The sequence below is a fragment of the Aegilops tauschii genome, chromosome 2, assembly GCF_002575655.3.
Source record: "Aegilops tauschii subsp. strangulata cultivar AL8/78 chromosome 2, Aet v6.0, whole genome shotgun sequence".
NCBI classification, from domain to species: domain Eukaryota; kingdom Viridiplantae; phylum Streptophyta; class Magnoliopsida; order Poales; family Poaceae; genus Aegilops; species Aegilops tauschii.
Genome location: NC_053036.3, coordinates 302,969,550 through 302,995,942, shown reverse-complemented (window position 1 = coordinate 302,995,942; position 26,393 = coordinate 302,969,550). Strand labels below are relative to the sequence as shown.

The 26,393-nt window shown below is 45.9% G+C and overlaps 1 protein-coding gene across 1 annotated transcript in view; it reads right to left on the bottom strand.

The window, feature by feature from the left end:
• LOC109782467 (protein YABBY 1) overlaps window positions 1–26,393 on the bottom strand; it is a 68,160-nt gene that overhangs the window by 25,833 nt on the left and 15,934 nt on the right. Inside the window, exons 2-5 of the mRNA XM_045233012.2 lie at window positions 21,858–21,977; window positions 20,970–21,087; window positions 17,478–17,526; window positions 6,712–6,787 (exon numbers count right to left, since the gene is read on the bottom strand). Coding sequence (XP_045088947.1) covers window positions 6,712–6,787; window positions 17,478–17,526; window positions 20,970–21,087; window positions 21,858–21,977 — 363 coding nt within the window. The remainder of the gene's footprint in view (window positions 1–6,711; window positions 6,788–17,477; window positions 17,527–20,969; window positions 21,088–21,857; window positions 21,978–26,393) is intronic.

The window sequence follows — 26,393 nt, the reverse complement described above, 5'->3', positions numbered from 1 at the left end:
ATTATAAGCAGTTGTTTGGACCTCCGGAAGAGAATTTTGTGTCTTTGGACGAGTCAAGGGTTGAGGATGTTCCTCAACTTGAGACTGTCGAGAATGAGATTCTGACTGCTCCCTTTACGAAGAAAGAGGTGTTTGAGGCCATCGCACAAATGGAAAATAATAAGGCTCCAGGACCGGCTGGATTTCCGGCGGAGTTTTATAAAAAGTGTTGGCACTTCATTAAGGGAGACCTGATGCCGATGTTTCATCAGTTTTTTAATGGCCAGCTTCATTTGTTTAAGCTGAATTTTGGAACGATAACTCTTCTTCCTAAGAAGACAGAGGCCGTTCGCATTGAGTAGTTCAGGCCTATATGTCTGCTTAATGTTTGTTTCAAAATATTCACCAAGGTTGGGACGAACAGACTTACGCAGATTGCGCATTCAGTTGTGCAACCGTCCCAGACTGCTTTCATGCCAGATAGAAATATCCTTGAAGGGGTTGTCGTCTTGCATGAAACGCTCCATGAGATTCACTCAAAAAAACTAGATGGCGTTGTTTTTAAAGTGGATTTTGAAAAAGCATACGATAAAGTTAAATGGCCTTTCCTTCAACAGGCTCTGCGTATGAAAGGATTTGACATGGCCTGGAGAAACCAGATTGAATCCTTTACGCAAAAATGGAGTGTTGGGATTAAAGTGAATGACGATATAGGTCACTATTTCCAGACTCACAAAGGGTTAAGGCAAGGAGATCCCATGTCACCGATCCTATTCAACATAGTGGTTGATATGCTGACTATTTTAATAGGACGGGCTAAGGATGCGGGGCAGGTAGGTGGCCTGGTTCCGCATTTAGTTGATGGCGGTATCTCCATCCTTCAGTATGTTGATGATACTATCATCTTCATGGAGCACGACTTGGCGAAAGCGAGAAACATGAAGCTTCTGTTATGCTTATTTGAACAATTGTCCGGGCTCAAAATTAACTTCCACAAGAGCGAATTGTTCTGTTTTGGAAGAGCTAATGATGACCAGGAGGCGTATAAACAATTGTTCGGATGTGAGTTGGGCACGTTACCGTTCACGTATTTAGGTATACCCATCCATCATCGTAAGCTGACTAGCAAAGAGTGGAAATGCATCGAGGATCGTTTCGAGAAGAAACTGAGCTGTTGGAAAGGGAAGCTCATGTCATATGGAGGGCGATTAATTTTGATTAATTCGGTCCTCACCAGTATGCCTATGTTTCTTCTATCCTTTTTCGAAGTCCCGGTGGGTGTCAGGAAGAGGCTAGACTTCTATCGATCTCGATTCTTTTGGCAGAGTGATGAGCTTAAACGAAAGTATAGGCTTGCTAAATGGGATATAATCTGTAGGCCGAAGGACCAAGGGGGTCTAGGTATTGAAAATTTGGAAGTCAAAAATAGATGTCTCCTTAGCAAGTGGCTGTTTAAACTTTCGTCCGAGACAGAGGCTACTTGGGCTCAGATTTTGCGAAATAAGTATCTTCAGTCTAAAACCTTGGCCCAGGTGACAGTGAGGCCGACTGACTCACCATTTTGGAAAGGATTGATGAGAGTCAAGCCACTCTTTTTCAACAGGACAAGGTTCTTAGTCGAAAATGGAGCTAATACGAGGTTCTGGGAGGATACGTGGCTTGGGGGGACTCCCCTTGCACTTCAATATCCTTCTTTACGTTGCAACCGTTCTACAATCCACTCCCCTCAATATTAGTTTTCGGAGGACGCTAGTTGGAAATCGTTGGGAGGCCTGGCTTCATCTTGTAAGACGTTTGATGGATGTCCAGTTGTCTTAGCAGCCAGATCAGTTGTATTGGAAACTAACTAAGAACGGCGTGTTCTCGGTCAAATCCATGTATCTGGACGTCATAAACTCTAGCGTCATTCCTTCCTTGAAGCACGTTTGGAAAGTAAAGGTACCTTTGCGAATCAAAGTCTTTATGTGGTTCGTGCATAAACAAGTTATTTTGACTAAGGATAATCTGGCAAAACGCAATTGGGTGGGTTCTGCTAGATGTAGTTTTTGTGACCATAACGAAACTATCAAACACCTCTTTCTTGATTGTTCGCTCGCTAAGATTCTATGGTGGTCGATTCATATTGCTTTTAATATTAATCCGCCTACGTCCATCAACATGTTATTTGGAACGTGGCTTGATGGGGTTGACTCCGATACAGCGAGGCACATTCGCGTTGGCGTCTGTGCTTTATTATGGGCAGTCTGGAACTGCAGAAATGATTTGGTTTTTAACAGATCAACGAACATGTGCAGAAATGATTTGGTTTTTAACAGATCAACGAACATTCATTTTTTGCAGGTTATCTTCAGGGCCACAGCGTTGATCCGTATGTGATCGCTACTCACTCCGACGGAGGCCAGGGAGCGTTTGATTACTGCGTCTACCCGATGGGAGATGGTAGCTCGGGATATTTTCAACCGGTTTGGATGACGGTCATGTAATAGGATAGGCATGTAGTGCTCCTATTTTTTTGCCAGCCGGTTGTGGCTTTTCTGTTTAGCTCTTATGAGCGTTTTGTTTTTTTTCATACTTCGAGACTTGGAGACTTGTTGCTGGTTTTTATTAATAATATGAGCCGTATGCATCTTTCTGATGCAGAGGCTGGGTAAAACCCCTTTTCAAAAAAAAGAAAAAAAATCGGTAGTCAATGACTTCAGACTAATATCACTCTTGAGTTGCACTATTAAACTCTTGACAAAACTACTGGCTAATCGATTGCAATCTGTTATTCTGGAATTAGTACGCACTAATCAATATGAGTTTCTCAAATCAAGGACGATCCAAGACTGTATTGCCTGGGCATATGAGTTTCTATTTCAATGTCATAAAAGTAAGAAGCCAACTATTGTACTCAAGTTGGATTTTGGGAAAGCCTTTGATAAGATGGAACATGGTATGATTCTAGCAATTCTTAAGGGAAAAGGTTTTGGAGACACTTGGTGCTCTTGGATCAAGCACATTCTTGGCTCTGCCACTTCATTTGTCCTCCTTAATGGCATACCTGGAGCTCAGTTCAAATACAGATGCGGGGTGAGATAGGGGGACCCCCCTCTCTCCTTTGCTCTTTGTTTTGGCCACAGATTTCCTACAAACAATTCTCAATGATGCAATGCATAGAGAGCTCATTCAGCCACCCATCCGGTTTCGGACATGTCCAGATTTTCCCATTCTTCAAGATGCGGACGACACCTTGATTATCATGCCTGCTTGCTCCAATCAGTTGGAACATCTCAAACACCTTCTGGGCATTTATTTCTAAGGCCTCTGGTCTCAAGGTAAATTTCCAGAAATCCAACATGATTTCTATCAACGTGGAAGAGGAACAAATGCAATTACTATTCGCTATCTTGGGTTGTGCAATTGGAAAGTTCCCATTTACCTATTTGGGAACACCCCTTAGCTTTACTAAACCAAAAATGGAGCACTTCATGTATCTCATTGCGAGGATTCAGAAGAGGCTTTCCACATGCTCTCAGTATTTAAGCTATGACGGGAGACTGCTTATGGTCAATGTTGTCTTTTCCTCATTGCCAACCTTTCTCATGAGCTGCCTGCTCCTTTATAAAGGTATTATTGAGCAAATTGATAAATATAGAAGGCATCTTTTTTGGGAGGAAAAGACCTTGAAAAGAAAAACCCACCTTTAGTAGCATGGGATATGATTTGTTGACCCAAGAACAAAGGTGGTTTGGGTATCTTAAACCTGTGGCTTCAAAACAAATGTTTACTAATGAAAATGGTGCATAAATTCATCGATCATGCAGAAATTCCATTTGTGCATCTGGTTTGGGAAATATATTATCCAGAGGGACTCTCACCAATTAGTACTCAAACTTGCTCCTTCTGGTGGAGGTACTGTCTTAAGCTACTTCCTGATTACAAGGAACTTGCGGTCTGCTCTTTGCGGGATGGAAAATCTCTCTCCTTTTGGTCTGATATATGGGATGATTTACCCAAAAGGGACTTATGGCCACACCTATTTTCCTTCTCACGGAATCAGAATATTTCCGTCAACAAGCTGGGCAGTTTGGAGGATTTAGCTACAACTTTCATGTCCCTCTGTCAGAAGAAGCTTATGAGCAATTTCAACAATTGAAACTTTTGTTGCATAATACTAGTCTAGTTTCAGAGCATGATATCTGGCAACTACCACAAGGAGCACATGCTTACAGCATCTCTAAGACATATAAGCTGATAGTCACTCATCCAGAGCCCATTCCAGTCGTTAAATGGTTATGGAAAACCTGCTGCCAACTAAGACACAAAATCTTCTACTGGCTTTTGATCTTTAACAGATTAAACACGAGAGCTATGCTACACCGGAAAAATTTCTTCATTGAGGATTACACATGTGTTATGTGTAATCATCACTCCCTGGAAACAAGAGATCATCTCTTCTTTCAATGCCCATATGCTCAGCTATGTTGGCAATATGTGTGCCCCTCATGGCAGCCCCACAACACAAATATTCAGGATGAAGTGACGCATCTCAAGCATCTTGTCAATTTGTCTTTTACTTTGGAAATCATAATTCTGGTCTCCTGGGCAATATGGACAACGAGGAATGATTTCATATTTAAAAAGATTCCCCCAAATCTATATACTTCCAGGCGCAAATTCAAAGAAGAGATGAACTGGCTCATTCATAGAGCAGGAAGACAGGAATATTCTGGCATGGCGGATTGGGTTGCAATGTTCAGATAATTCGCTGGTTCAGATTCAGATTGAGACTGTTTTTCCTTTTGTGGGATGTTACTGTTGCTTGTATTTGTTGTATGCTTATTATTTTTTTACCTTTCCTAGGTTTTCTTTTTCTTTTTGATGTATAGTTCTTTTTCTCTTTCATGGACTATTTGCATTCATTTATTTGAAATTAATAAAAATACGCAGCACAGTCCTGCTGTTTTCCTCAACAAAAAAAATTCTAACATGACACCTCCACGAAGGTGAGTGGCCGCATGTGTGCACCGTCATTGCTAAATCATCGTGTCAAGTTTTATCCCGAAGTTGACACCAGACCATGTTCATTTCTTTTCACGAATACACAAAAGATTTGCGTATCTTTTCATTGATAGAGAGTGTTCAAGAATAACAACTAAGACTGCCCATGGAGCGCGTATACAACCTATTGGCGTGCACAGGGGTGGGTTTGAGAAGCCTAAGAGGCCACTCGAGCTACAACCTACGTCTACGTCTCAGGTAGGATGACATCCAGGCCGCTGGCCTTAGCACATGCCCAACGGCGAGCCTCATCGCGTCTAGACCGAGTCATGTTAGAGACAGAGGGATGTTCCATGTTGTAGATGCAACCACTCCGAGCCTTCCAAATCCACCATGCAGTGAGAATGACCAAGGTTGATAGGCCCTTGCGTTGGCCAGTGGGCGATGCATCGAAGGCTGAGGCCCACTAGTCAATGAAATCCCCGCCGGCGTCGAGCGGTCAGGTGCTCGAACGACACCACGAGAGCATATTATGCCACGCTTGGCGACAAAATAGGCAATCAACAAGCAGGTGAGTCATTGTCTCAAGGTCACAGAGCACGCAACACGGGGCATGTGGAAGGCCATGTTCCAACAACCAATTAGCCGCCCATTAGCGAGCGCTAGCCAGGGAAGAGTTTTATTGGTGCGGGGCCCAGGTGCATCAATCGAGCTCCCAGCGATGTTGAGTCGTGAACCCAAGGAACATCTCTTCATAGTAGGAACGCGCTATGTAGATGCATTGGGTGCACCACTTCCAGGAAAAACCGTCATGCTCCGTCGTTAGCACGAATTGGTGCAATCGCAGCCACAGTTCAACGTACTCGATGAGAACGGAGGGTCCATGACTGCCGTGGATATCATGGATCCAATCTCTCATGTGAAGGCCCCTCAGCGACCATACAACACTTGTGATGTTGACATGGCACCAACACGAGGACGGCGGGAGCGGCCTCAACGATGGATTGACCATCAAACCAATGATCCTTCCAGAACAGATGGGTCTCACCATTTCCAACATGCCAAGTGGTCGAAGCGCGGAAGATGGTGCGTACATCCACCGAGTGACTGCTCGGGAGGCACGGCCAAGGTCTGGTCGGGTCGGTCTTTTGGAGCCTTGGCCAACGGGTGCGGTGTGATGCCCATGTGATGAAAGTCATGGATGCGGAGAGGATGACACACACGCTGCTCATTGACGTAGCAGTAGCCGTCACTAGCGTCTTTGCGTGCATGCCAGAGGAAAACGCGGCGAATGCAATCCATTTTATGCAATAGTCCAAACACATAAACATAACAGAGAACCTTTGAACATTGCGGTGCATGTCGGAAGTCGCATCTTGGTTGGGACGCCTAGATCCACGAAACATTCTCCCTAGACGTTAGGCAGTGGGCTGAAGCGACTTTGGGTCGTTTTAGATTAGAGTAATTGTGGTTGTACTTTCTGGAGTATTTTTTTCTTGTGTCGCTGTTCTTTGGACAGTTTGTATTGGTCGTTTGTATTTTCTGAATAATTCATGGTAGTTTGCGGGCCTACCTCGGCCTGCACTTGCATCGGCATAGGAGCAAACCTGGCCGGGAGGCTATTCATGATAACGTTACCTCAGTCCATTGAGAAATGGCAACGTATTGTGTTTATATACTCAAGTTTATGTACCGATGATGACGCGCGCACATGAATAATAAAAATGTACTATAATTAAGAGTACTTACGTTTTTTGCAGCAGTACTGAATGCCTCTCGGTGGCTAATCTCAGGATTGCTTGACTTTATCCTTTGTATCTCTTCCCTGTCAATCGAAGCGAGCTTAAATATGTATAATACGACTCCTGCATGTCTCCTCATCTTAAACAATCATCATACTTGCGTGTATTCAGGGTCTCGTATGTATACATGAAATTTGAGACCAGAAAATGCAATAGCTTAAAAACATAAATTAATTAACTACCCATCAACCTTGACATATACTTCTGATTCACGCTGCACGTGGTTTCTTTTTGCAGGGCACCATACACGTAGTTTTTTAGGTGATTAGTGAAGCAAACTAAAGCTACCTCATTAAATTCTAGTTTCATTTTAATTTGGATTTTTTTGCTCCCAGTGGGCTACACCTCTCTGCCATCTATTGCCTCCTCTTAGTGTTAAATACATCTGTTTGAGTGACAATTAATATAGAACGAAAGGATTATATATCTTCCAGTTGTGCTTTGAGGTTACACATTTCATGTGTCTACACTATGCAACATTGTACTAGCCGTGATGAACCAATTCGTATTTAACTTGAACTAATCCATATGAGTGCATATTAATTAGATGTAAAATCAATTAAACATAAAATAATACTCAAATATAGACCATATTGTTCATGTTTTAGACATGATAGTACTCTAAACTAGAATTTATTAAGACATAAAATGAGGATATGCTGCAATAAAGATGGTAAAAATATGCAAATATCAAAGCACGAAGTAACTTTAGTCCTAGGTGTGATATATCCCAGCGGGGCCAGCAATATATTCCCCATATACACGTAAAGGGTTATCAAGCAATGTTGTTTTATTGTATGAGGAACCACATCTGTGAATAGATATAAAACTTTATGTATAGTCTAACCATCTAAAAGATTGCTTAAATTACGGAATTCATAACACAGTCCAGTTTAATCCACGAAATGTTTCAGGTTAAACACACCAAATAACAATGAAAGGCACTAATATGTAAGCGGTTGTTTCTGTCGCGCGTTTCCAAAGATAAAGTTGAAATTGTTTTGTCCTAGCAATACCTCCAGGAAATCTTATTTAAGTAATCAGTACTTGATCTGACCCTGTTTACACGAATTAAAAAGAACTAATCTATTGCACTAGAAAAGGTATTATATTGTCTATATGAACAGGAAGAAGCAGAATTCAATAGTTTTTGTTGAGGGAGATACTCCCTTCCGTAGTTCCATCTGGGTTTAGAGGCCTATTATTAATGTTGCCTTTTGCCAGACCATTTCAAATTTCACTAAGCCTATAAAAAAACCAATCAATGTCTAGATCTATCATGAATATGTATTAAAATTCATTTACTAGGTACTTTATATACTGGGGCCGCGAGGTTGCTGGTCAGTGTTGTGAGCATTGAGTTCATACTAGATATGGTTAGATGGACACATGCTGGAGTCACTTACGCTTTAGAGCTTGAGATCGAGGACACTCTGATTTCCCAGGATGGGGATGAGATTTAGGATATGGACACAATTGAGGGGGGCGGAGCCCCCGGGAATCAGGATAAGGGGTCAGATAACTCACCACGGGAGTCGGCCAAGGGGCCCAATGCGCAACCAGATAAGGCAGATAACTCCGCCAAAGAGGCGCCCCCGTCCATAACTCCGACGAACACACTTTGCTTTGGTTCGTTTGGAGCGAGGTCGGCTCCTAGTCGGTTATGGAGCTCCAGAATCGAGGCGGACGACCTGGCGGAACTTGAGCTACCACCGGTGTTGGTTCCGGCCTGTGAGGCGATGACGGCCCTTTAGGTTTCCGATACCCCACAGCAGGCACCACAGGGACTACGACACGCTGACAGCGACCCAGTCAGGATGGGCTCTACGCCCGGTGGGCAGGTGGACACTTGCGGGTTGGCCGCGAGTTGGGGGGGGGGGGGGGCGTGGGCAGGAGGCCCGGCCCATAGCGCCTGCCTACACGTGTCCGACTCGACCTCTCTGGGAGGGGCACCTGGACAGGAGGTCCGAGGTGCTCTTTCTATCCCGGTTATCCCGGGCGAGCTGGGAGTGAGGTGCGGGCAGGAGCCCAGTGCCTTAACCCCTCCGTAGGACCGTGCCGTGCAGAACGGACAGGGGCCGCGCTGCTATGTTGGCAAGGGGGAGCGGGACTAGTGAGCAGGTGGCTCCATGGTCCTCTTCCCCCTTGACCACTTCGGCTGATTTCCGCTCGACTACGCCTTGCGCTCCTTCACCGACGCTAGGGGAAGTGTGTGGGAGTCGGGAGCATACCCCCCGGGAGAGGACAGCCGAGGAGCTTATCGCTTTCGGCGGGATCGCAGATCCGGTGACGGCTGGCAGGCGTGTCAGCAACCGGATCCAGGGACAGCCTGACGCGGACGACCTGCAGCTACCGCGTGCCAAGAGGGCAGCCATGCTTCGTCATGTCGAGGCTACTACAGGCGCGTCTTTTGATAAAAGTTGTTCAATTTTGCACTTTAGAGAAAATGAAATAGTGGATAAGGCAAACGACTTAGGAATTTCTTTGGGGACTTGGAAGTGGAGAGGGCTTCCGAAATTATTTGTAATCTTGCATCTATCAAACCCATGAATGACAATGAAATGAACAATTTAGGAATGGTTGATCTCGCAAATATATGTAACAATCTTTTGCCTAGTGCGGAGGCCGAGGATGAGGAGGGATCGGAGACTACAGACACGGTAGAGCCTCTCCTGATGGAGGGCGTAATTTTTGTCATCGCCAATCCTATTTTCCTGCAGGGTGTTGGGGAGAAGCCCAAACGACCCTGGAAGCGGAAAATTTATCCTACTTCGGCAGTACGCAGAAGCGCTAGAGTTAAGCTTAAGAAAAAAATTTCATGATGACTTATGAAAGGACTCTTTTGGAATAGTAGAGGTCTAGCTGACTTGGCTAAACGAAGGTTCTTAGCGGAGACAACGATAGAACATCACTTAGACTTTATTGCACTTTTGGAAACAGGACGAGATAATTTCACATCATAGTTTCTTCAAACTCTCTCTAGTGGTATCGATTTTGACTGGCACATCTTACCTCCTAGAGGAAGATCCGGCGGGATTTTATGGGAGTGCAGTGTGAGATGCTAGAGGTGCTTAATGTGGTTCAGGGAGACTTTTCGGTTAAATTTAGGGTGAGATCAAAACTGGATGGGTTCCGTGAAGGAAATATGCCCTAGAGGAAATAATAAAGTCATTATTTATTTCCTTATTTCATGATAAATGTTTATTATTCATGCTAGAATTGTATTAACCGGAAACTTAGTACATGTGTGAATACATAGACAAACAGAGTGTCACTAGTATGCCTCTACTTGACTAGCTCGTTGAATCAAAGATGGTTAAGTTTCCTAGCCATAGACATGAGTTGTCATTTGACTAACGGGATCACATCATTAGGAGAATGATGTGATTGACTTGACCCATTCCATTAGCTTAGCACTTGATCATTTAGTATGATGCTATTGCTTTCTTCATGACTTATACATGTTCCTATGACTATGAGATTATGCAAATCTCGTTTACCGGAGGAACACTTTGTGTGCTACCAAACGTCACAACGTAACTGGGTGATATAAAGGTGCTCTACAGGTGTCTCCGAAGGTACTTGTTGAGTTGGCGTATTTCGAGATTAGGATTTGTCACTCCGATTGTTGGAGAGGTATCTCTGGGCCCACTCGGTAATACACATCACTGTAAGCCTTGCAAGCATTGTTACTAATGAGTTAGTTGTAGGATGATGTATTACGGAACGAGTAAAGAGACTTGCTGGTAACGAGATTGAACTAGGTATTGAGATACCGACGATCGAATCTCGGGCAAGTAACATAGACAAAGGGAACAACGTATGTTGTTATGCGGTTTGACCGATAAAGATCTTCGTAGAATATGTGGGAGCCAATATGAGCATCCAGGTTCCGCTATTGGTTATTGACCGGAGACGTGTCTCGGTCATGTCTACATAGTTCTCGAACCCGTAGGGTCCGCACGCTTAAAGTTTGGTGCCGATCGGTATTATGAGTTTTTGTGTTTTGATGTACCGAAGGTAGTTCGAAGTCCTGGATATGATCACGGACATGACGAGGAGTCTCGAAATGGTTGAGATGTAAAGATCGATATATTGGACGACTATATTCGGACACCGGAAGTGTTCTGGGTGATTTCGGCGAAAACCGGAGTGCCGGAGGGGTTACCGGAACCCCCCGGGGAAGTATTGGGCCTTAGTGGGCCTGAGGGGAGAGAGAGGGCAGCAGCCCAGGAGGTGACGCGCCCCCTCCCATGAGGAGTCCGAACTGGACTAGGGGAGGGGGTGTGGCCCCTCTTTCCCTCTCCCTCTCCCTCTCTTTCCTTCCCCCTTCGCTCTTCCTAGTTGGACTAGGAAAGGGGAGTCCTACTCCTACTAGGAGGAGGACTCCCCCCTCCTTGGCGCACCCCAAGGGTCGGCCGGCCTCCCCCCTTGCTCCTTTATATACGGGGGCATGGGCACCTCTACACACACAAGTTGATCTGTTGATCTCTCCCAGCCGTGTGCGGTGCCCCCCTCCACCATATTCCACCTCGGTCATCTCGTAGCGGTGCTTAGGCGAAGCCCTGCGTCGGTAGCAACATCATCACCGTCACCACGCCATCGTGCTGACGGAACTCTCCCGTGAAGCTCTGCTAGATCGGAGTTTGCGGGACGTCATCGAGCTGAACGTGTGCTGAACTCGGAGGTGCCGTACGTTCAGTACTGGGATCGGTCGGATCGTGAAGACGTACGACTACATCAATCGCGTTGTGCTAACGCTTCCGCTTTCGGTCTACGAGGGTACGTGGACACACTCTCCCCTCTCGTTGCTATGCATCACCATGATCCTGTGTGTGCGTAGGATTTTTTTTGAAATTACTACGTTCCCCAACATTCTGGTGGTCTCTTGTAGCTGTATATGGGGCAGCACAACCTGAATTTAAACCAGACTTTTTGGCCGATTTGGTGCGGATTTGTGGAGATGAGAATCTGCCAATACTAGTCGGGGGGGGGGGATTTTAATACAATAAGGAGGAGAGATGAAAAGAACAATGACAAGTTTGATGGACGTTGGTCTATGATGTTTAACATGATTATCGAGAGTCTTAATTTGAGAGAAATAGAACTCACCGGTAGACAATTTACATGGGCCAACTCGTTACCCATTCCAACTTATGAAAAGTTGGATAGGGTACTTGCTAGTGTGGAGTGGGAACAAAAGTGTCCGTTGGTGTCGGTCCATGCGATGCAGAGAGCGATCTCGGATCATACACCACTTCTATTAGACTCGGGTGAGGCTACACATGTGGCAAATAAAAATACCTTCTCCTTCGAACAATGCTGGTTCGAGAGAGAAGGATTTTTGGAGATCATTGCACGCGAATGGGCTAAGCCGGTTAGTGGAAGGATGCATGTTGAGAGATGGCAAAATAAAATTAGACATCTCCGACAGTTTTTGAGAGGTTGGGCCAGAAATGAGAGTGGGATTTACAAACAAGAAAAAGAGCGTCTTACTCAATTAATTGAGGCACTAGGCTTAAAGGCCGAAGACACTCTTCTTTCTGTTAATGTGCAAAGAACTAAGTCCGAGGCTGAGCAAGGTCTACGAGCTCTCTTGAGAGAGGAGGAGCTCAAGTGGGCATTGCGTGCTAAAACGCTTAAGGTTGTCCAAGGGGAAGACAATACACAATTCTTCCATATGGTTGCAAATGGTAAACATAGGAAGAAGAAAATCATACAGCTTGAACATGACGAGGGGACAATAGTTTGACATGAAAATCTGAAAGCGTATATCTCTAATTATTATAAGCAACTTTTTGGACCCCCGAATACAAGTACGGTGACACTCGATGAATCTGTGATTGATGATATACCTCAATTACAGGCAGCGGAGAATGATATTCTCTCTGCACCGTTTACTGAAAAAGAGGTTCTTCAGGCAATATCACAAATGAAGCAGAATAAAGCATCGGGACCAGATGGGTTTCCAGCTGAATTCTATAAAAAATGTTGGCATATTATTAAAGATGATCTTATGCCTATGTTTCACGATTTTTCAACGGTCATTTAGAGTTGTTTCATCTTAACTTCGGTACGATAACGCTGCTACCTAAGAAAGATGAGGCAGTTCGGATCGGACAATTCCGGCCCATATGTCTGCTGAATGTGAGTTTCAAAAATTTCACAAAGGTTGGAACCAATAGATTGACACAAATTGCTCATTCAGTGATCCAACCAAGCCAGACAGCGTTCATGCCGGGGCGACACATACTGGAAGGGGTGGTCGTTCTGCATGAAACGCTTCATGAGATCCACTCGAAGAAACTGGATGGGGTTATCTTCAAAGTGGATTTTGAGAAGGCGTATGATAAAGTAAAGTGGCCTTTTCTTTAGCAGGCAATGCGCATGAAAGGTTTTAGTGAAGCCTGGAGGAACCAAGTGGATACCCAAGTCCAGAAGGGTAGTGTCGGAATCAAGGTGAACAATGATATCAGTCACTATTTTCAGACACATATGGGGTTGAGACAAGGGGATTCCATGTCTCCTCTTCTGTTCAATATTATGGCAGATATGTTGGCCGTCATTATTGGCAGGGCCAAGCAGCATGGCCATGTTGAGCGGTTAGTTCCTCATCTAGTCGATGGAGGGGTATCCATTCTACAGTATGCTGATGACACTATTGTTGGGGATCGTAGCAGAAATTTAAAATTTTCTACGTATCACCAAGATCAATCTATGGAGTCATCTAGCAATGAGAGAGAGGGGAGTGCATCTACATACCCTTGTAGATCGCGCGCGAAAGCGTTCAAGAGAACGGGGTTGATGGAGTCGTACTCGTCGTGATCCAAATCACCGATGATCCTAGCGCCGAACGGACGGCACCTCCGCGTTCAACACACGTACAGAGCGGGGACGTCTCCTCCTTCTTGATCCAGCAAGGGGGGAGGAGAAGTTGATGGAGATCCAGCAGCACGACGGCGTGGTGGTGGAAGTAGCGAGATCCCGGCAGGGCTTCGCCAAGCGCAAGCGGGGAGGAAGAGGTGTCACGGGAGGGAGGGAGGCGCCAGGGCTTGGGGTGCTGCTCCCATGCGCCTCCCCACTATATATAGGGGTGGAGGGGGATGGTTTCTTGCCCTCCAAGTCCATTGGGGCGTTGGCAAAGGTGGGGGAAAGAAATCCCATCATTTCCCTTCCCCACCGATTGTTATCCCCCCTTTTTAGGGATCTTGATCTTATCCCTTCGGGATATGATCTTATTCCTTCTAAGGTGGGATCTTGATGCGCCTTGACCAGGGGTGTGGGGCCTTGCCCCCACTACCCACGTTCATGTGGGTCCCCCCATGCAGGTGGGCCCCACTTCGGAACCTTCTAGAACCTTCCCGGTACAATACCGAAAAATCCCGAACATTTTCCAGTGGCCAAAATAGGATTTCCCATATATAAATCTTTACCTCCGGACCATTCCGGAACTCCTCGTGACGTCCGGGATCTCATCCGGGACTCCGAACAACTTTCGGTTAACCGCATACTAATATCTCTACAACTCTAGCGTCACCGAACCTTAAGTGTGTAGACCCTACGGGTTCGGGAGACATGCAGACATGACCGAGACGACTCTCCGGTCAATAACCAACAGTGGGATCTGGATACCCATGTTGGCTCCCACATGTTCCACGATGATCTCATTGGATGAACCACGATGTCGAGGATTCAATCAATCCCGTATACAATTCCCTTTGTCAATCGGTACGTTACTTGCCCGAGATTCGATCGTCGGTATCCCAATACCTTGTTCAATCTCGTTACCGGCAAGTCACTTTACTCGTACCGTAATGCATGATCCCGTGACCAAACACTTGGTCACATTGAGCTCATTATGATGATGCATTACCGAGGGGGCCTAGAGATACCTCTCCGTCATACGGAGTGACAAATCCCAGTCTCGATTCGTGCCAACCCAACAGACACTTTCGGAGATACCCGTAATGCACCTTTATAGCCACCCAGTTACGTTGTGACGTTTGGCACACCCAAAGCACTCCTATGGTATCCGGGAGTTGCACAATCTCATGGTCTAAGGAAATGATACTTGACATTTGGAAAAGCTCTAGCAAACGAACTACACGATCTTGTGCTATGCTTAGGATTGGGTCTTGTCCATCACATCATTCTCCTAATGATGTGATCCCGTTATCAATGACATCCAATGTCCATAGTCAGGAAACCATGACTATCTGTTGATCAACGAGCTAGTCAACTAGAGGCTCACTAGGGACATGTTGTGGTCTATGTATTCACACATGTATTACGATTTCCGGATAACACAATTATAGCATGAACAATAGACAATTATCATGAACAAGGAAATATAATAATAACCATTTTATTATTGCCTCTAGGGCATATTTCCAACAACTATCATATTCATGGAACATGACATGGCTAAGGCACATAATATGAAACTTAACATATGTCTCTTCGAACAATTGTCTGGCTTAAAAATTAATTTTTATAAGAGCGAGTTGTTCTGCTTTGGGAAAGCCAAAGACGAGGAACACATTTATAGACAATTGTTCGGATGTGAATTAGGTGCTTTACCATTCAGTTACTTGGGTATACCGATCCATCGCTGTAAGCTATCCAATAAAGAATGGAAGTGTATTGAAGAACGAATTGAAAAAGAACTTAGTTGCTGGAAGGGCAAGCTTATGTCATATGGAGGTCGGCTAGTCCTGATTAACTCAGTGCTGACTAGTATGCCGATGTTTCTACTTTCGCTCTTCGAAATTCCGAAAGGGGCTCGGAAGAGACTTGATTTCTTTAGATCTCGTTTGTTCTGGCGGTCTGATGAGGCCAAGAGGAAATACCGTCTCGCGCGATGGGATATCCTTTGCCGACCTAAAGACCAAGGGGGTCTCAGTATTGAGAACTTAGAAATTAAGAATAAATGTCTTATGAGCAAATGGTTATACAGGCTAGAGACAGAGCCAGGGGGTATGTGGTCACAAATCCTGCGCAATAAGTATTTACACTCGAAAACACTAGCCCAGGTTACCAGGAGACCAACTGACTCGCCATTCTAGAAGGGACTTATGAGAACGAAGGACTTGTTCTTTCGTAGGGTCAAATTCTTGGTTGGCAATGGGATGTCAACAAGATTTTGGGAGGATACGTGGTTGAGAGAGACGCCCCTGGCCATCCAATATCCTATTCTTTATAATATTGTGCAACGTAAGGAGGATTACGTAGGCACAGTCCTTCAAACTATTCCCCTGGACATCCAGTTCAGACGTGTGTTAGTTGGTGAGAGATGGACTGCCTGGATGCATTTGGTTCGGAGACTGATAGAAGTTCAACTCTCTCCGACCAGCCGGATTCAACACAATGGAAGTTAACTAAGAATGAGATTTTTACGGTGAAATCATTCTATATGGAATTGATTAATTCTGGCCCCCTCTCAAGGTCGTTGCACATCTGGAAGGTTAAGGTTCCTTTGCGTATTAAAATCTTTATGTGGTTTGTCCACAAGCAAGTGATACTCACAAAGGACAACTTAATTAAAAGGCGATGGGTAGGAAGTTCGCGGTGCTATTTTTGTGATCCTGATGAAACAATATAACACTTATTTCTTGAACGCCCACTTGCCAAGCTACTTTGGAGAATGATTCATATAGCTTTCAACATTAATCCTCCAGTCAATATTGCGTCATTGTTTGGGACGTGGTTAGCTGGGGCTGAACAGATTACTGCGGCTCGTATCCGGGTTAAAATATGTGCGCTATTATGGGCTATATGGAACTGCAGGAATGATATGATTTTTAACAGACAACACACTTTAACTTTCTTGCAGGTCATCTTCAGAGCTACAGCTTGGATCCGTACGTGGTCCTCACTCACTCCTATGGACTCCAGGGAGCCTTTGGTTACTGGGTGCAACCAATGGGAGATGGTAGTTCGGGTTATCTTCAACCGATTCGGATGGCGCTCGCATAACAGGATAGGAGTCTAGGGAGCTTATCCTTCTTATTACCGTATCGGTTGCCTTTGTCAGCATGTAATTTTCCTTTTTTTTACTTTGCTCTGCTCCGTTTGCGAGCTGTAAAACTTTTATGACGATACTTTGTGGATTTTTAATAAGATGGCTGCATGCAACACCATGACGCAGAGGCCGGGGGTATGCCTCCATTTCCAAAAAAATACACTGATATTTTTCCTATAAACTTAGTCAAACTTGAACAATAAATTAAGATAAGATCAATAGGCCTTGTAAACATGGATGGAGGGAGCAGTCACTAACAAATCCTAATAACCAAACAAAACAAACAAAAACATATCTCTGCAATAATTTCTGCAATACGTGCTTACAAAATCTGTCTTCCAAACAAACCTAACAGAAACACATGTCATTAAGAATATACCTAGTGATGCAAAAACAATCTTAGAATACTTTTTATGGTTACAATGCAACATAAGCCTAATCCTAGCTTGTTGTAACCCAAAAATCTGGTGTTCAAACTTTCTTGCAAAACTCATTAACAAGACCACATAATAGTTAGTTCCGTAATCATTTTTATCGTGTTTGAACTGTCCATCATTATTGTTGCTAGCTAATTAGCTAATGGAGCGATCGATCTGTTCAATCTAGATTAGTTTGCACAGGTTTATACCAAACTTGGTTTGTAGCAACAATATTATGTAAGTGATCAACATATATATGGCCTGAAATCTCACTTGATGAATCTGTTGTACGCAGATGGAACACGTTGTCTCTTCTCCGGTGCTGGCGACAAAAAAAAAAAAGATTACGTGAGGTACTTGTAAAATAAAAAAAGATAATTTAATCAGTAATGTAATTAAACTGGTCATATTTATATATGCAATACACACAGATCAGTGAGAGGGAAAAGGTAATGTGAAAATATGTTGGAATCAAGGTTAAGTTCGACTATTTTGAGCATGCGCAGTCATGGTATATTTGCAAAGTAGCTAGAGCATCTTCAACCAAAATGTGCATATTTGACCCTCAATATGTCCGCCGGAAGGAACCGGTCACCCCTCATTTGTCTATCATTGCAACCACACCCCTTATTTGCAAACTCTCATTTCCATATACTACTCCATGAAACATTCATTTCACCACGTACTAATCACATGAAAGAAACAAGCTACATTCAAAAAAGCGAAGTACCCAAATCTACTCATCGTCATCGGAGATGTAGATCGATGAGCCCCTTTCCAGAGCCACCTGCCTCATGGTCATTGGCGCCGGTGCGAAACTCCGGTGCCTCCTCCATGTCCGCAAGTAGCCTCTCATGACTCAGGTCGGCGAGGTGGATATGCCAGCGGTTCACCTCCACCTCCCGCTCGGACTGGAGCGACTCCAAGATGGCCTGGTTTTTGTCCATGAGACGTGGGTTGGCGACGCGCACCGTGAAGGCGGCCGCGCCTGCTTGCTCCGCCATCAACTGTGCCTCCGCGAAGAGGTGCACCACCTCTGCCTCCACGGCTTGGGCGAGGTCGAAGTCACCCTCCGCTTGCTTCCGGCACAATCGGCCAGGCTCAACCTCTAGGCCCCGTGGCTCCTCCTCTATCACCTCCTCCTATGGAACCTCCATGCCCAGTCCTGGCACATTCTCCTCCCCCGCAAGGTGAGGGACACCACATATCTCGGCGACACACATCTCCCACATGACCTCCACCAGCACTCGAGTGTGAGAATTGTGTAATGTGTGATGTTCTACCCGACCATGGTAGACGACAAGGTCGAAGTGGATGGGATGGAAAGGACGGAATGGGGGCCGCTAGGTTTTACCCTCACCATCCGGCTTAAATAGCCGGATTTGGCCCCTCAGATGGTGCACCAGAGCGACGCCATCAATGTGTCCTCAACAAACCAGTGACCTCATCAGCAGTTCTCGTGTGGGTCCTGCCTGTCAGTCCCACGTGGTGGACGTGTCCATGCGTCCCCATATCCGCCCCACATATGGGCTGAATATGAGGGGTGTCGGACAGCCTGGGCGTATGTGTTGTTGCCGCAGCCTTGCCTCGCCTTGCGCCGGAGCTCTCTCTTTCTCGCACGAACGTAGAAGAAGGAAGGAGGAAAGGCAAGGAGCACACAGCAAGAAATGGCCGGCGCACGAACGCCGCCAGCCGCACGAACGGCCACTTGCTTTCTTTCTCTGAGCACGAACTCAGCCACTTCCCGACAATACACAGAGGACCCAGCGAGTTCTTATACGCGCACTCGTACGCACGCAGTGCCCACGGCGCTCCCACTCACCCACGCCCCGCACCCCGCAGCCTACTTGGCTCGCGCTCCCGTCGCGCCCATACGCGGATGAGCGGCCACAAACTGCCCGGGCGACGCGGTCACACCTCCGGCTCCATCGCCAGCAGACCCACGTACGCACTCATACACATGCTGGTACACACACACACGCAGCTACTAGCCTGATGCGGACCGGAGCATGCACGCCATGTCTGGCACACGCACGCACGCGTGGCCGACGTGCTCTGGCCGAAGCCGGCAAGCCACGGCTTATTCGTCTAACATTCACCCCTCTAAGCCGTGGCTCAGAGGAGTCCGCCGTCTTCAACGCCGACGTCCGCCATCAGCGCGCGCTCCGCCGCCGGCTCCCTCCACAGCTGGGGGCAGTCGCGTTCGAAGTGTCCGCGCTCGCCGCACTTGTAGCAGCGGCCGCGCCGGTTCCCGCCACTGCTCAATGCCACGCTCTTGCCGTCGTTGTCGTCCCGAGCTCCGCCTTGACGCCGCTCCCGCGCCCGCCACTGCGCCGCAGTGTACAGGAGCTGTCCGTTCGCCCGCTCGCCGTCGTCTTGTCCACGGCGCCGAACCCGCTCGTCGAACGCGCGCAGTCGCCCGAGCGCCTCGTCGAATGACATCGTCGTCACGTCGTGGAACTGCTCGATGCCGGCGATGAGGGGGAAGAGGCGATCCGGCACCGTGTCCAGCAACTTCTTGACAAGTGTTGCGTCGCCCAGCATCTCCCCGAGGTTGGCGTACCTCGCCGCCATCGCCGCGAGCCTCCCACCGTACATGTCGAGCTACTCGCCGTCCGCCATCTTCATGCGGTCAAAGTCGCCGCACAGCGTCGCCAGCCATGCCTCGCGCACCCGATCGGCGCCGACGAACCTCACCTTCAGGGAGTCCCATACCTCCCTGGCGGTGAGCTTCGTCGACACCTGCAGCAGCACATCCTCCGGCAACACCCCGAGGAGCAACGCGCGCGCCGTCTTGTCCTTCCGCGCGTTCACCGCCGTGTCGCCTGGCACCACTGCCTCCCACACGGTGTGCACGTCGAGGATGGCCTGCGCCTTGATCTCCCACACGGTGTAGTTGTCCACCGTGAGCATCGGCATCGCCATCGACCCGATCCACCCGCGCCACCGCCATGAGGGACGAGCGCCATGGTCGCCGGTGATCGCCCGAACCAAAGCTCTATATACCAATTGTTGTTGCCGCAGCCTCGCCTCGCCTTGCGCCGGAGCTCTCTCTTTCTCTCGCACGAACGTAGAAGAAGGAAGGAGGAAAGGCGAGGAGCACACAGCAAGAAATGCCCGGCGCACGAACGCCGCCGGCCGCACGAACGGCCACTTTCTTTCTTTCTCTGAGCACGAACTCAGCCACTGCCCGGCAATACACAGAGGACCCAGCGAGTTCTTATACGCGCACTCATACGCACGCAGCGCCCACGGCGCTGCCACTCACCCACGCCCTGCACCCTGTAGCCTACTTGGCTCGCGCTCCCGTCGCGCCCGTACGCGGACGACGCGGCTACTAACTACCCGGGCGACGCGGTCACACCTCTGGCTCCATCGCCAGCAGACCCACGCACGCGCTCATACACATGCTGGTACACACACGCAGCTACTAGCCTGACGCGGACCGGACCATGCACGCCATGTCTGGCACACGCACGCACGCGTGCCCGACATGCCCTGGCCGAAGCCGGCAAGCCGCGACTTATTCGTCTAACAGTATGTGTTGGGTTTTGGGGCTCCGGTTGGGTTATGTTTTTTGATCTGAAAGTGTTCGAGCTATCTGCATGGATGTTTAGGGAAAAGTAGGGGTTCCGGTTATAGATGCTCTTAGTAGGTAAAGTGTGTGGTTATATGAAACAAAAATAGTAAAATGATATGCAGTTCGTCAATAACGACAATTCAAGAAATGCGGCAAATTAGTAAACATGAAAATAAACAACATACGGCGTATCGGCGACACTTGCTGCTGATTGTTCACCATCAGATACATGGGCATTGCCCGCTGATTCCTTGCAGCAGAGTCGTAACTCCCAGAATTATTCAATATAACTCTGTTCTGCACCTAAATAAACAAATATGCATGTAACCATTAGTTGTAAATATTGGTCAAACTATATTTATGAGATGTACCCTTATTTATTTTCTCAAAAAACACTATACCACAATATATATGAGATTAAAACAGTCGACAATGTTGTTGTCAACCTGTTTAGCTATCACAGATTATGTACGAAGTTAAAATGTAATCATCAGCAGGCCATCCAAAAAAGGACAGATGTCGGGAGAAAAGGAAATTGTACATCGTCAGTCCACGTTCATAAGGCGTAATATGTATTTTGAATACTTTGTTTTTTTAGACTTTTAATAATATGGCTGCATGCATTGCTCAGATGCAGAGGCCGGGGACAAGCCTCCTTTTCCAAAAAAAAAATCAGATGGAGCGCTAATATATGAGTTATATGCCATGTAATCATACTGTTAGAATCTTCTTTCAAATATAAACTCACCGCTATACTTTTTGTGGCACACATCGTATATATTGTTGGTCTAACTGATGGCCATAGTAAATCTCGAAAAACATACTAGGCCTTATAAACCCGGGTGAAGTAGTCCTCTAGGGCAAAAGAAACAATTAAGCGTCCTATTAGATATTTATATAACCTAGTAAACACATACTTTCTCTGTTCCGTAATGTAAGATGTTTTTTGACTCTAGTGTAGTAAAAAAAAGTCTTACATTATGGGACGGAGGAAGTATATACATAGTGCCACAATAACTCTTGCTGTTATATTTGTGGATCCACAATTTATTAGAACCGTTTGCATTCTACACCTGGTGTTCTTGAGCGGTGCGTGCTTGGTGGAAAGGTCCAAGATCCATGGAGAGAACCATCGTGCAATGCCCACATCTAACAGTCACAATATTGTAGGAACAATTGTTTGGCACGTTGACCTGCAAATATGTTTGTATACGTTAACTGCTAATAATTAAACCTGTGTATACATGTGTTTTATTATTAAAGGTACTGATGCATAGAACTGTAGTATTTTGGAGTATGAATTATATCACGTGTATTTGTTTTGCAATAAATAGTGTACAGGATAGACGTGTGGCACTGTTGAACTATTATTGTAAGTATAGTAGCTAAATGGAGTATCTTGAATAGTTATCTGTATATGGTAGTCATTCATAAATCATGTAAGTTAGATCCAAATGAACAGAAACAAGTCACAGGCTAGATTAAATGCTTGCTATCTTGCACCAGCGCTAGCTTGCAAATGGTTCAAGTACAGTCAACAAAACTTGCTAGCTATGTGCAACAGTGCTTATTTAGACTTCATAGATACACACAGGCATGCGCGCGGAGAGAGGGAGAGAGAGATAGGTACAAAATCATGCGTGCTCTAAAAAGTAGAGTTGCAAGAGCTATATGGGGTCAATGCAAACGGTCAATGTGTGGTGCCCACTAGGTAGAGAGTTATACTAGTAGCTAGGAATGCATGGTAAAGTTGCACCATGTCTCGGAGCATCACCAGCCGCGCCTCCAGAAAGGCCTTCCCAGGCGATTTTTTCGCGCCGGCGCCGAAAAAACGGCCCAGTCGCGCCCTCAGGAGCCCGATTTTCGCCGGCCGAAATCAGCGCCGGCGGACCCAGTCCGAACCCAGCGCGCTGGGGGGCGCCAGGGCGAGTTGTTTTGGTGCGAAGCAGCCGCGGGCCCGCCGAGTCAGCGAGACGGGCGCTTCGTCGCCCTCATCGCCTTGGTTCCCGCGGGAATCAATGCCAAGGCTGCCGCACTGCCGCCGCCGGTCAGCCTTGCCATTGATTCCTCACGGGCGGCGCGCCGACGCCTCCCCTCCCGCGCACGCGTACACACGGGCGCGGCTATATAAGCCGGTGACCTCTCTCGCCTCTGGCCACACCCCGAGCTCTACCTCTCCCGTGCGCAGCCGCCGAGCTGATGAGGACATCAATACCATTGTTACACCCGTAGCCCCCTGCTGCTATACATACTGGACCAATTACTAGAGCTCGCGCACGCCAATTAAATTACCAGGTACTTTCGTTTCTTGGTAATGATTTTAATGTTCATGAGAATATGATGCTGCCTAAATTGGATACATTTGTTTTGCTTACAAATGAAGGGCCTAGCTTTGAGAAGGATGAACATTGGAGCAAGAACAAGCATGGAGATGATGGCATGCGCATGGGGGACAAGAACGGAGTTACAAGTGATTATTTCAGGACGTTGAAGCCACCATAATGCGTGCATGAAGCCTTGGACGAAATATACAAGATGCTACTTCATAACTTTCGTCCAGAGGCTATTTTAGGTGCTGCGTCACCTTATTATTGGGCCAGGCCCATGTAATTTCGAAATACTTGAGTATAGGCTATTTTTAGAGTCCGTATGTGTGGGGAAACAAGAGATAGGGTTGGTTTCGGACCCCTTCCCCAAGGGCCACGAAATTCCCCCCTCTTCCTCCATATATACAGCCCTTAGGGTGTCGTTTAGACTTTGGGTTTTGTTTAGATTAAAAGTTCGCCATAGCTGCAACTTCGCGTACTTCGTTTGTGTTCAACGACCAGACAAAGGCGTCACAGAACCCCACCTTGATCAATAAAGCTTTCATCTTATATTCGCAATATCCAGATTGCAATCTCAGTTTCTTGCTTGTTCTTCGTTTGCTCGCAGGAAACAGACCCTCGTAGTCAGGTTGATCGTGCTCCGGCGTGGTCAATAACCTCTCGGAGTTGGTTTAGCGATTGCTAAGGCGCGACGTCCTCGCACGTTCGTACTCGGATCGTCAAAGTCGACTTCCATCAAAGCGATATCCATCATCTCATCGAAAGACGGGACACCTTTGCCTCTATCAAGTGGTATCAGATTTCCAGGTTGCTCGGTGAGATTTTGCAGTTTTTCGTAGTTTAGATCGAGTCTGTTCTTCATACCTACAGTCCACGAAAAAGCCACAAAAAAAATTAGGGTTAGTTCAGTATATCCGAACCAATCTGAGCCTTTGCATAATCTTTTTAGGATTTTTGCTTTGTTGAATTTGCGGTTGCATCGTCGTGTCAAGTTGCTGGTCTTAGAGTCTAGTCTTTTAGAGTTTCGAGTTCTGGTCATAAGTTGTCACGCCGCCGCCGCACCATCATCATCGCCTTGCCATCTACCACTATTGCTTATCCGCCACCGCTCTGAATCCGTATCCATATACCACAAGACCACATCCACATCCTTACTACATCCAATGGTTCAACAACAGCGGCAAGGTTAAGGTAACACGTACTGTTCGTGTGCTTTTTAGTATCTCTACATATGCTGATTATGTTGATTGTGATGTGGTACCCATGCAAGCATGTTCCTTATTACTTGGTAGACCATGGCAATTTGATAAAAATTCTGTACACCATGGTAGAAACAATCAGTATACTCTTGTTAATAAGGATAAAAATATTACTTTGCTTCCTATGACTCCTGATTCCATTTTGAAAGATGACATTAATAGAGCTAATAAAGCAAAAAAGGAGAAAAATAAGAGTGAAAATCAGATTGTGGCAAAAGAATTTGAGCAACAAATGAAACCTAATAATAAACCATCTAGTGTTGTTTCTGAAATTAAATTGAAAAGTGCATGTTTACTTGCCACAAAATCTGATATTGATGAGCTAGATTTCAGCAAATCTGTTTGCTATGCTTTTGTGTGCAAAGAGGCATTATTTTCATTCGAGGACGTGCCTTCCTCTTTGCCCCCTGCTGTCACTAACATTTTGCAGGAGTTCGCTGACGTCTTCCCACAAGACGTGCCACCGGGATTACCACCTATTCGAGGGATTGAGCATCAAATTGACTTAATTTCCGGTGCATCGCTACCCAACCGTGCACCATACCGTACCAATCCAGAGGAGACGAAGGAGATTATGCGTCAAGTACAGGAGCTGCTCGACAAAGGTTATATACGCGAATCTCTTAGTCCTTGTGCTGTTCCTATTATACTAGTGCCTAAAAAGGATGGTACGTCGCGTATGTGTGTTGATTGTAGAGGCATTAATAATATTACTATTCGTTATCGTCATCCTATTCCTAGGCTAGATGATATGCTTGATGAATTGAGTGGCTCTACAATATTCTCCAAAGTTGATTTGCGTAGTGGATACCATCAAATTCGTATGAAATTGGGAGATGAATGGAAAACTGCATTTAAAACTAAGTTTGGTTTATATGAGTGGTTAGTCATGCCTTTTGGGTTAACTAATGCACCTAGTACTTTCATGAGACTAATGAACGAAGTTTTACGTGCTTTCATTGGACGATTTGTGGTAGTCTATTTTGATGATATACTGATTTATAGCAAATCTTTGGAAGAACATTTGGAACATTTACGTGTTGTTTTTATTGCTCTACGTGATGCACGTTTGTTTGGTAACCTTGGGAAGTACACCTTTTGCACCGACCGAGTATCTTTTCTTGGCTATGTTGTTACTCCACAGGGAATTGAAGTTGATAAAGCCAAGATTGAAGCTATTGAGAGTTGGCCGCAGCCCAAAACGGTCACACAAGTGCGGAGTTTTCTTGGACTCGCTGGTTTCTATAGGCGTTTTGTGAGAGATTTTAGCATGATTGCTGCACCTCTCAACGAGCTTACAAAGAAGGATGTGCCTTTTGTTTGGGGTACCGCACAGGAAGAAGCCTTCACGGTATTGAAAGATAAGTTGACACATGCTCCTTTACTCCAACTTCCTGATTTTAATAAGACTTTTGAGCTTGAATGTGATGCTAGTGGAATTGGATTAGGAGGTGTGTTATTACAAGATGGTAAACCTGTTGCATACTTTTCTGAAAAATTGAGTGGGCCTAGTCTGAATTATTCTACTTATGATAAAGAACTATATGCTCTTGTTCGGACTTTAGAAACATGGCAACATTATTTATGGCCCAAAGAATTTGTTATACATTCTGATCATGAATCTTTGAAACATATTAAAAGTCAAGCTAAACTGAATCGTAGACATGCTAAATGGGTTGAATTCATTGAAACTTTCCCTTATGTCATTAAACACAAGAAGGGTAAAGAAAATGTTATTGTTGATGCATTGTCTCGTCGCTATACTATGCTGTCACAACTTGACTTCAAAATATTTGGTTTGGAGACCATCAAAGATCAATATGTGCATGATGCTGATTTTAAAGATGTTTTGCAGAATTGTAAAGAAGGAAGAATCTGGAACAAATTTGTCATTAATGATGGATTTGTGTTCCGTGCTAACAAGCTATGCATTCCAGCTAACTCTCTTCGTCTTTTGTTGTTGCAGGAGGCGCATGGAGGAGGATTAATGGGACACTTTGGCATGAAGAAGACGGAGGACGTA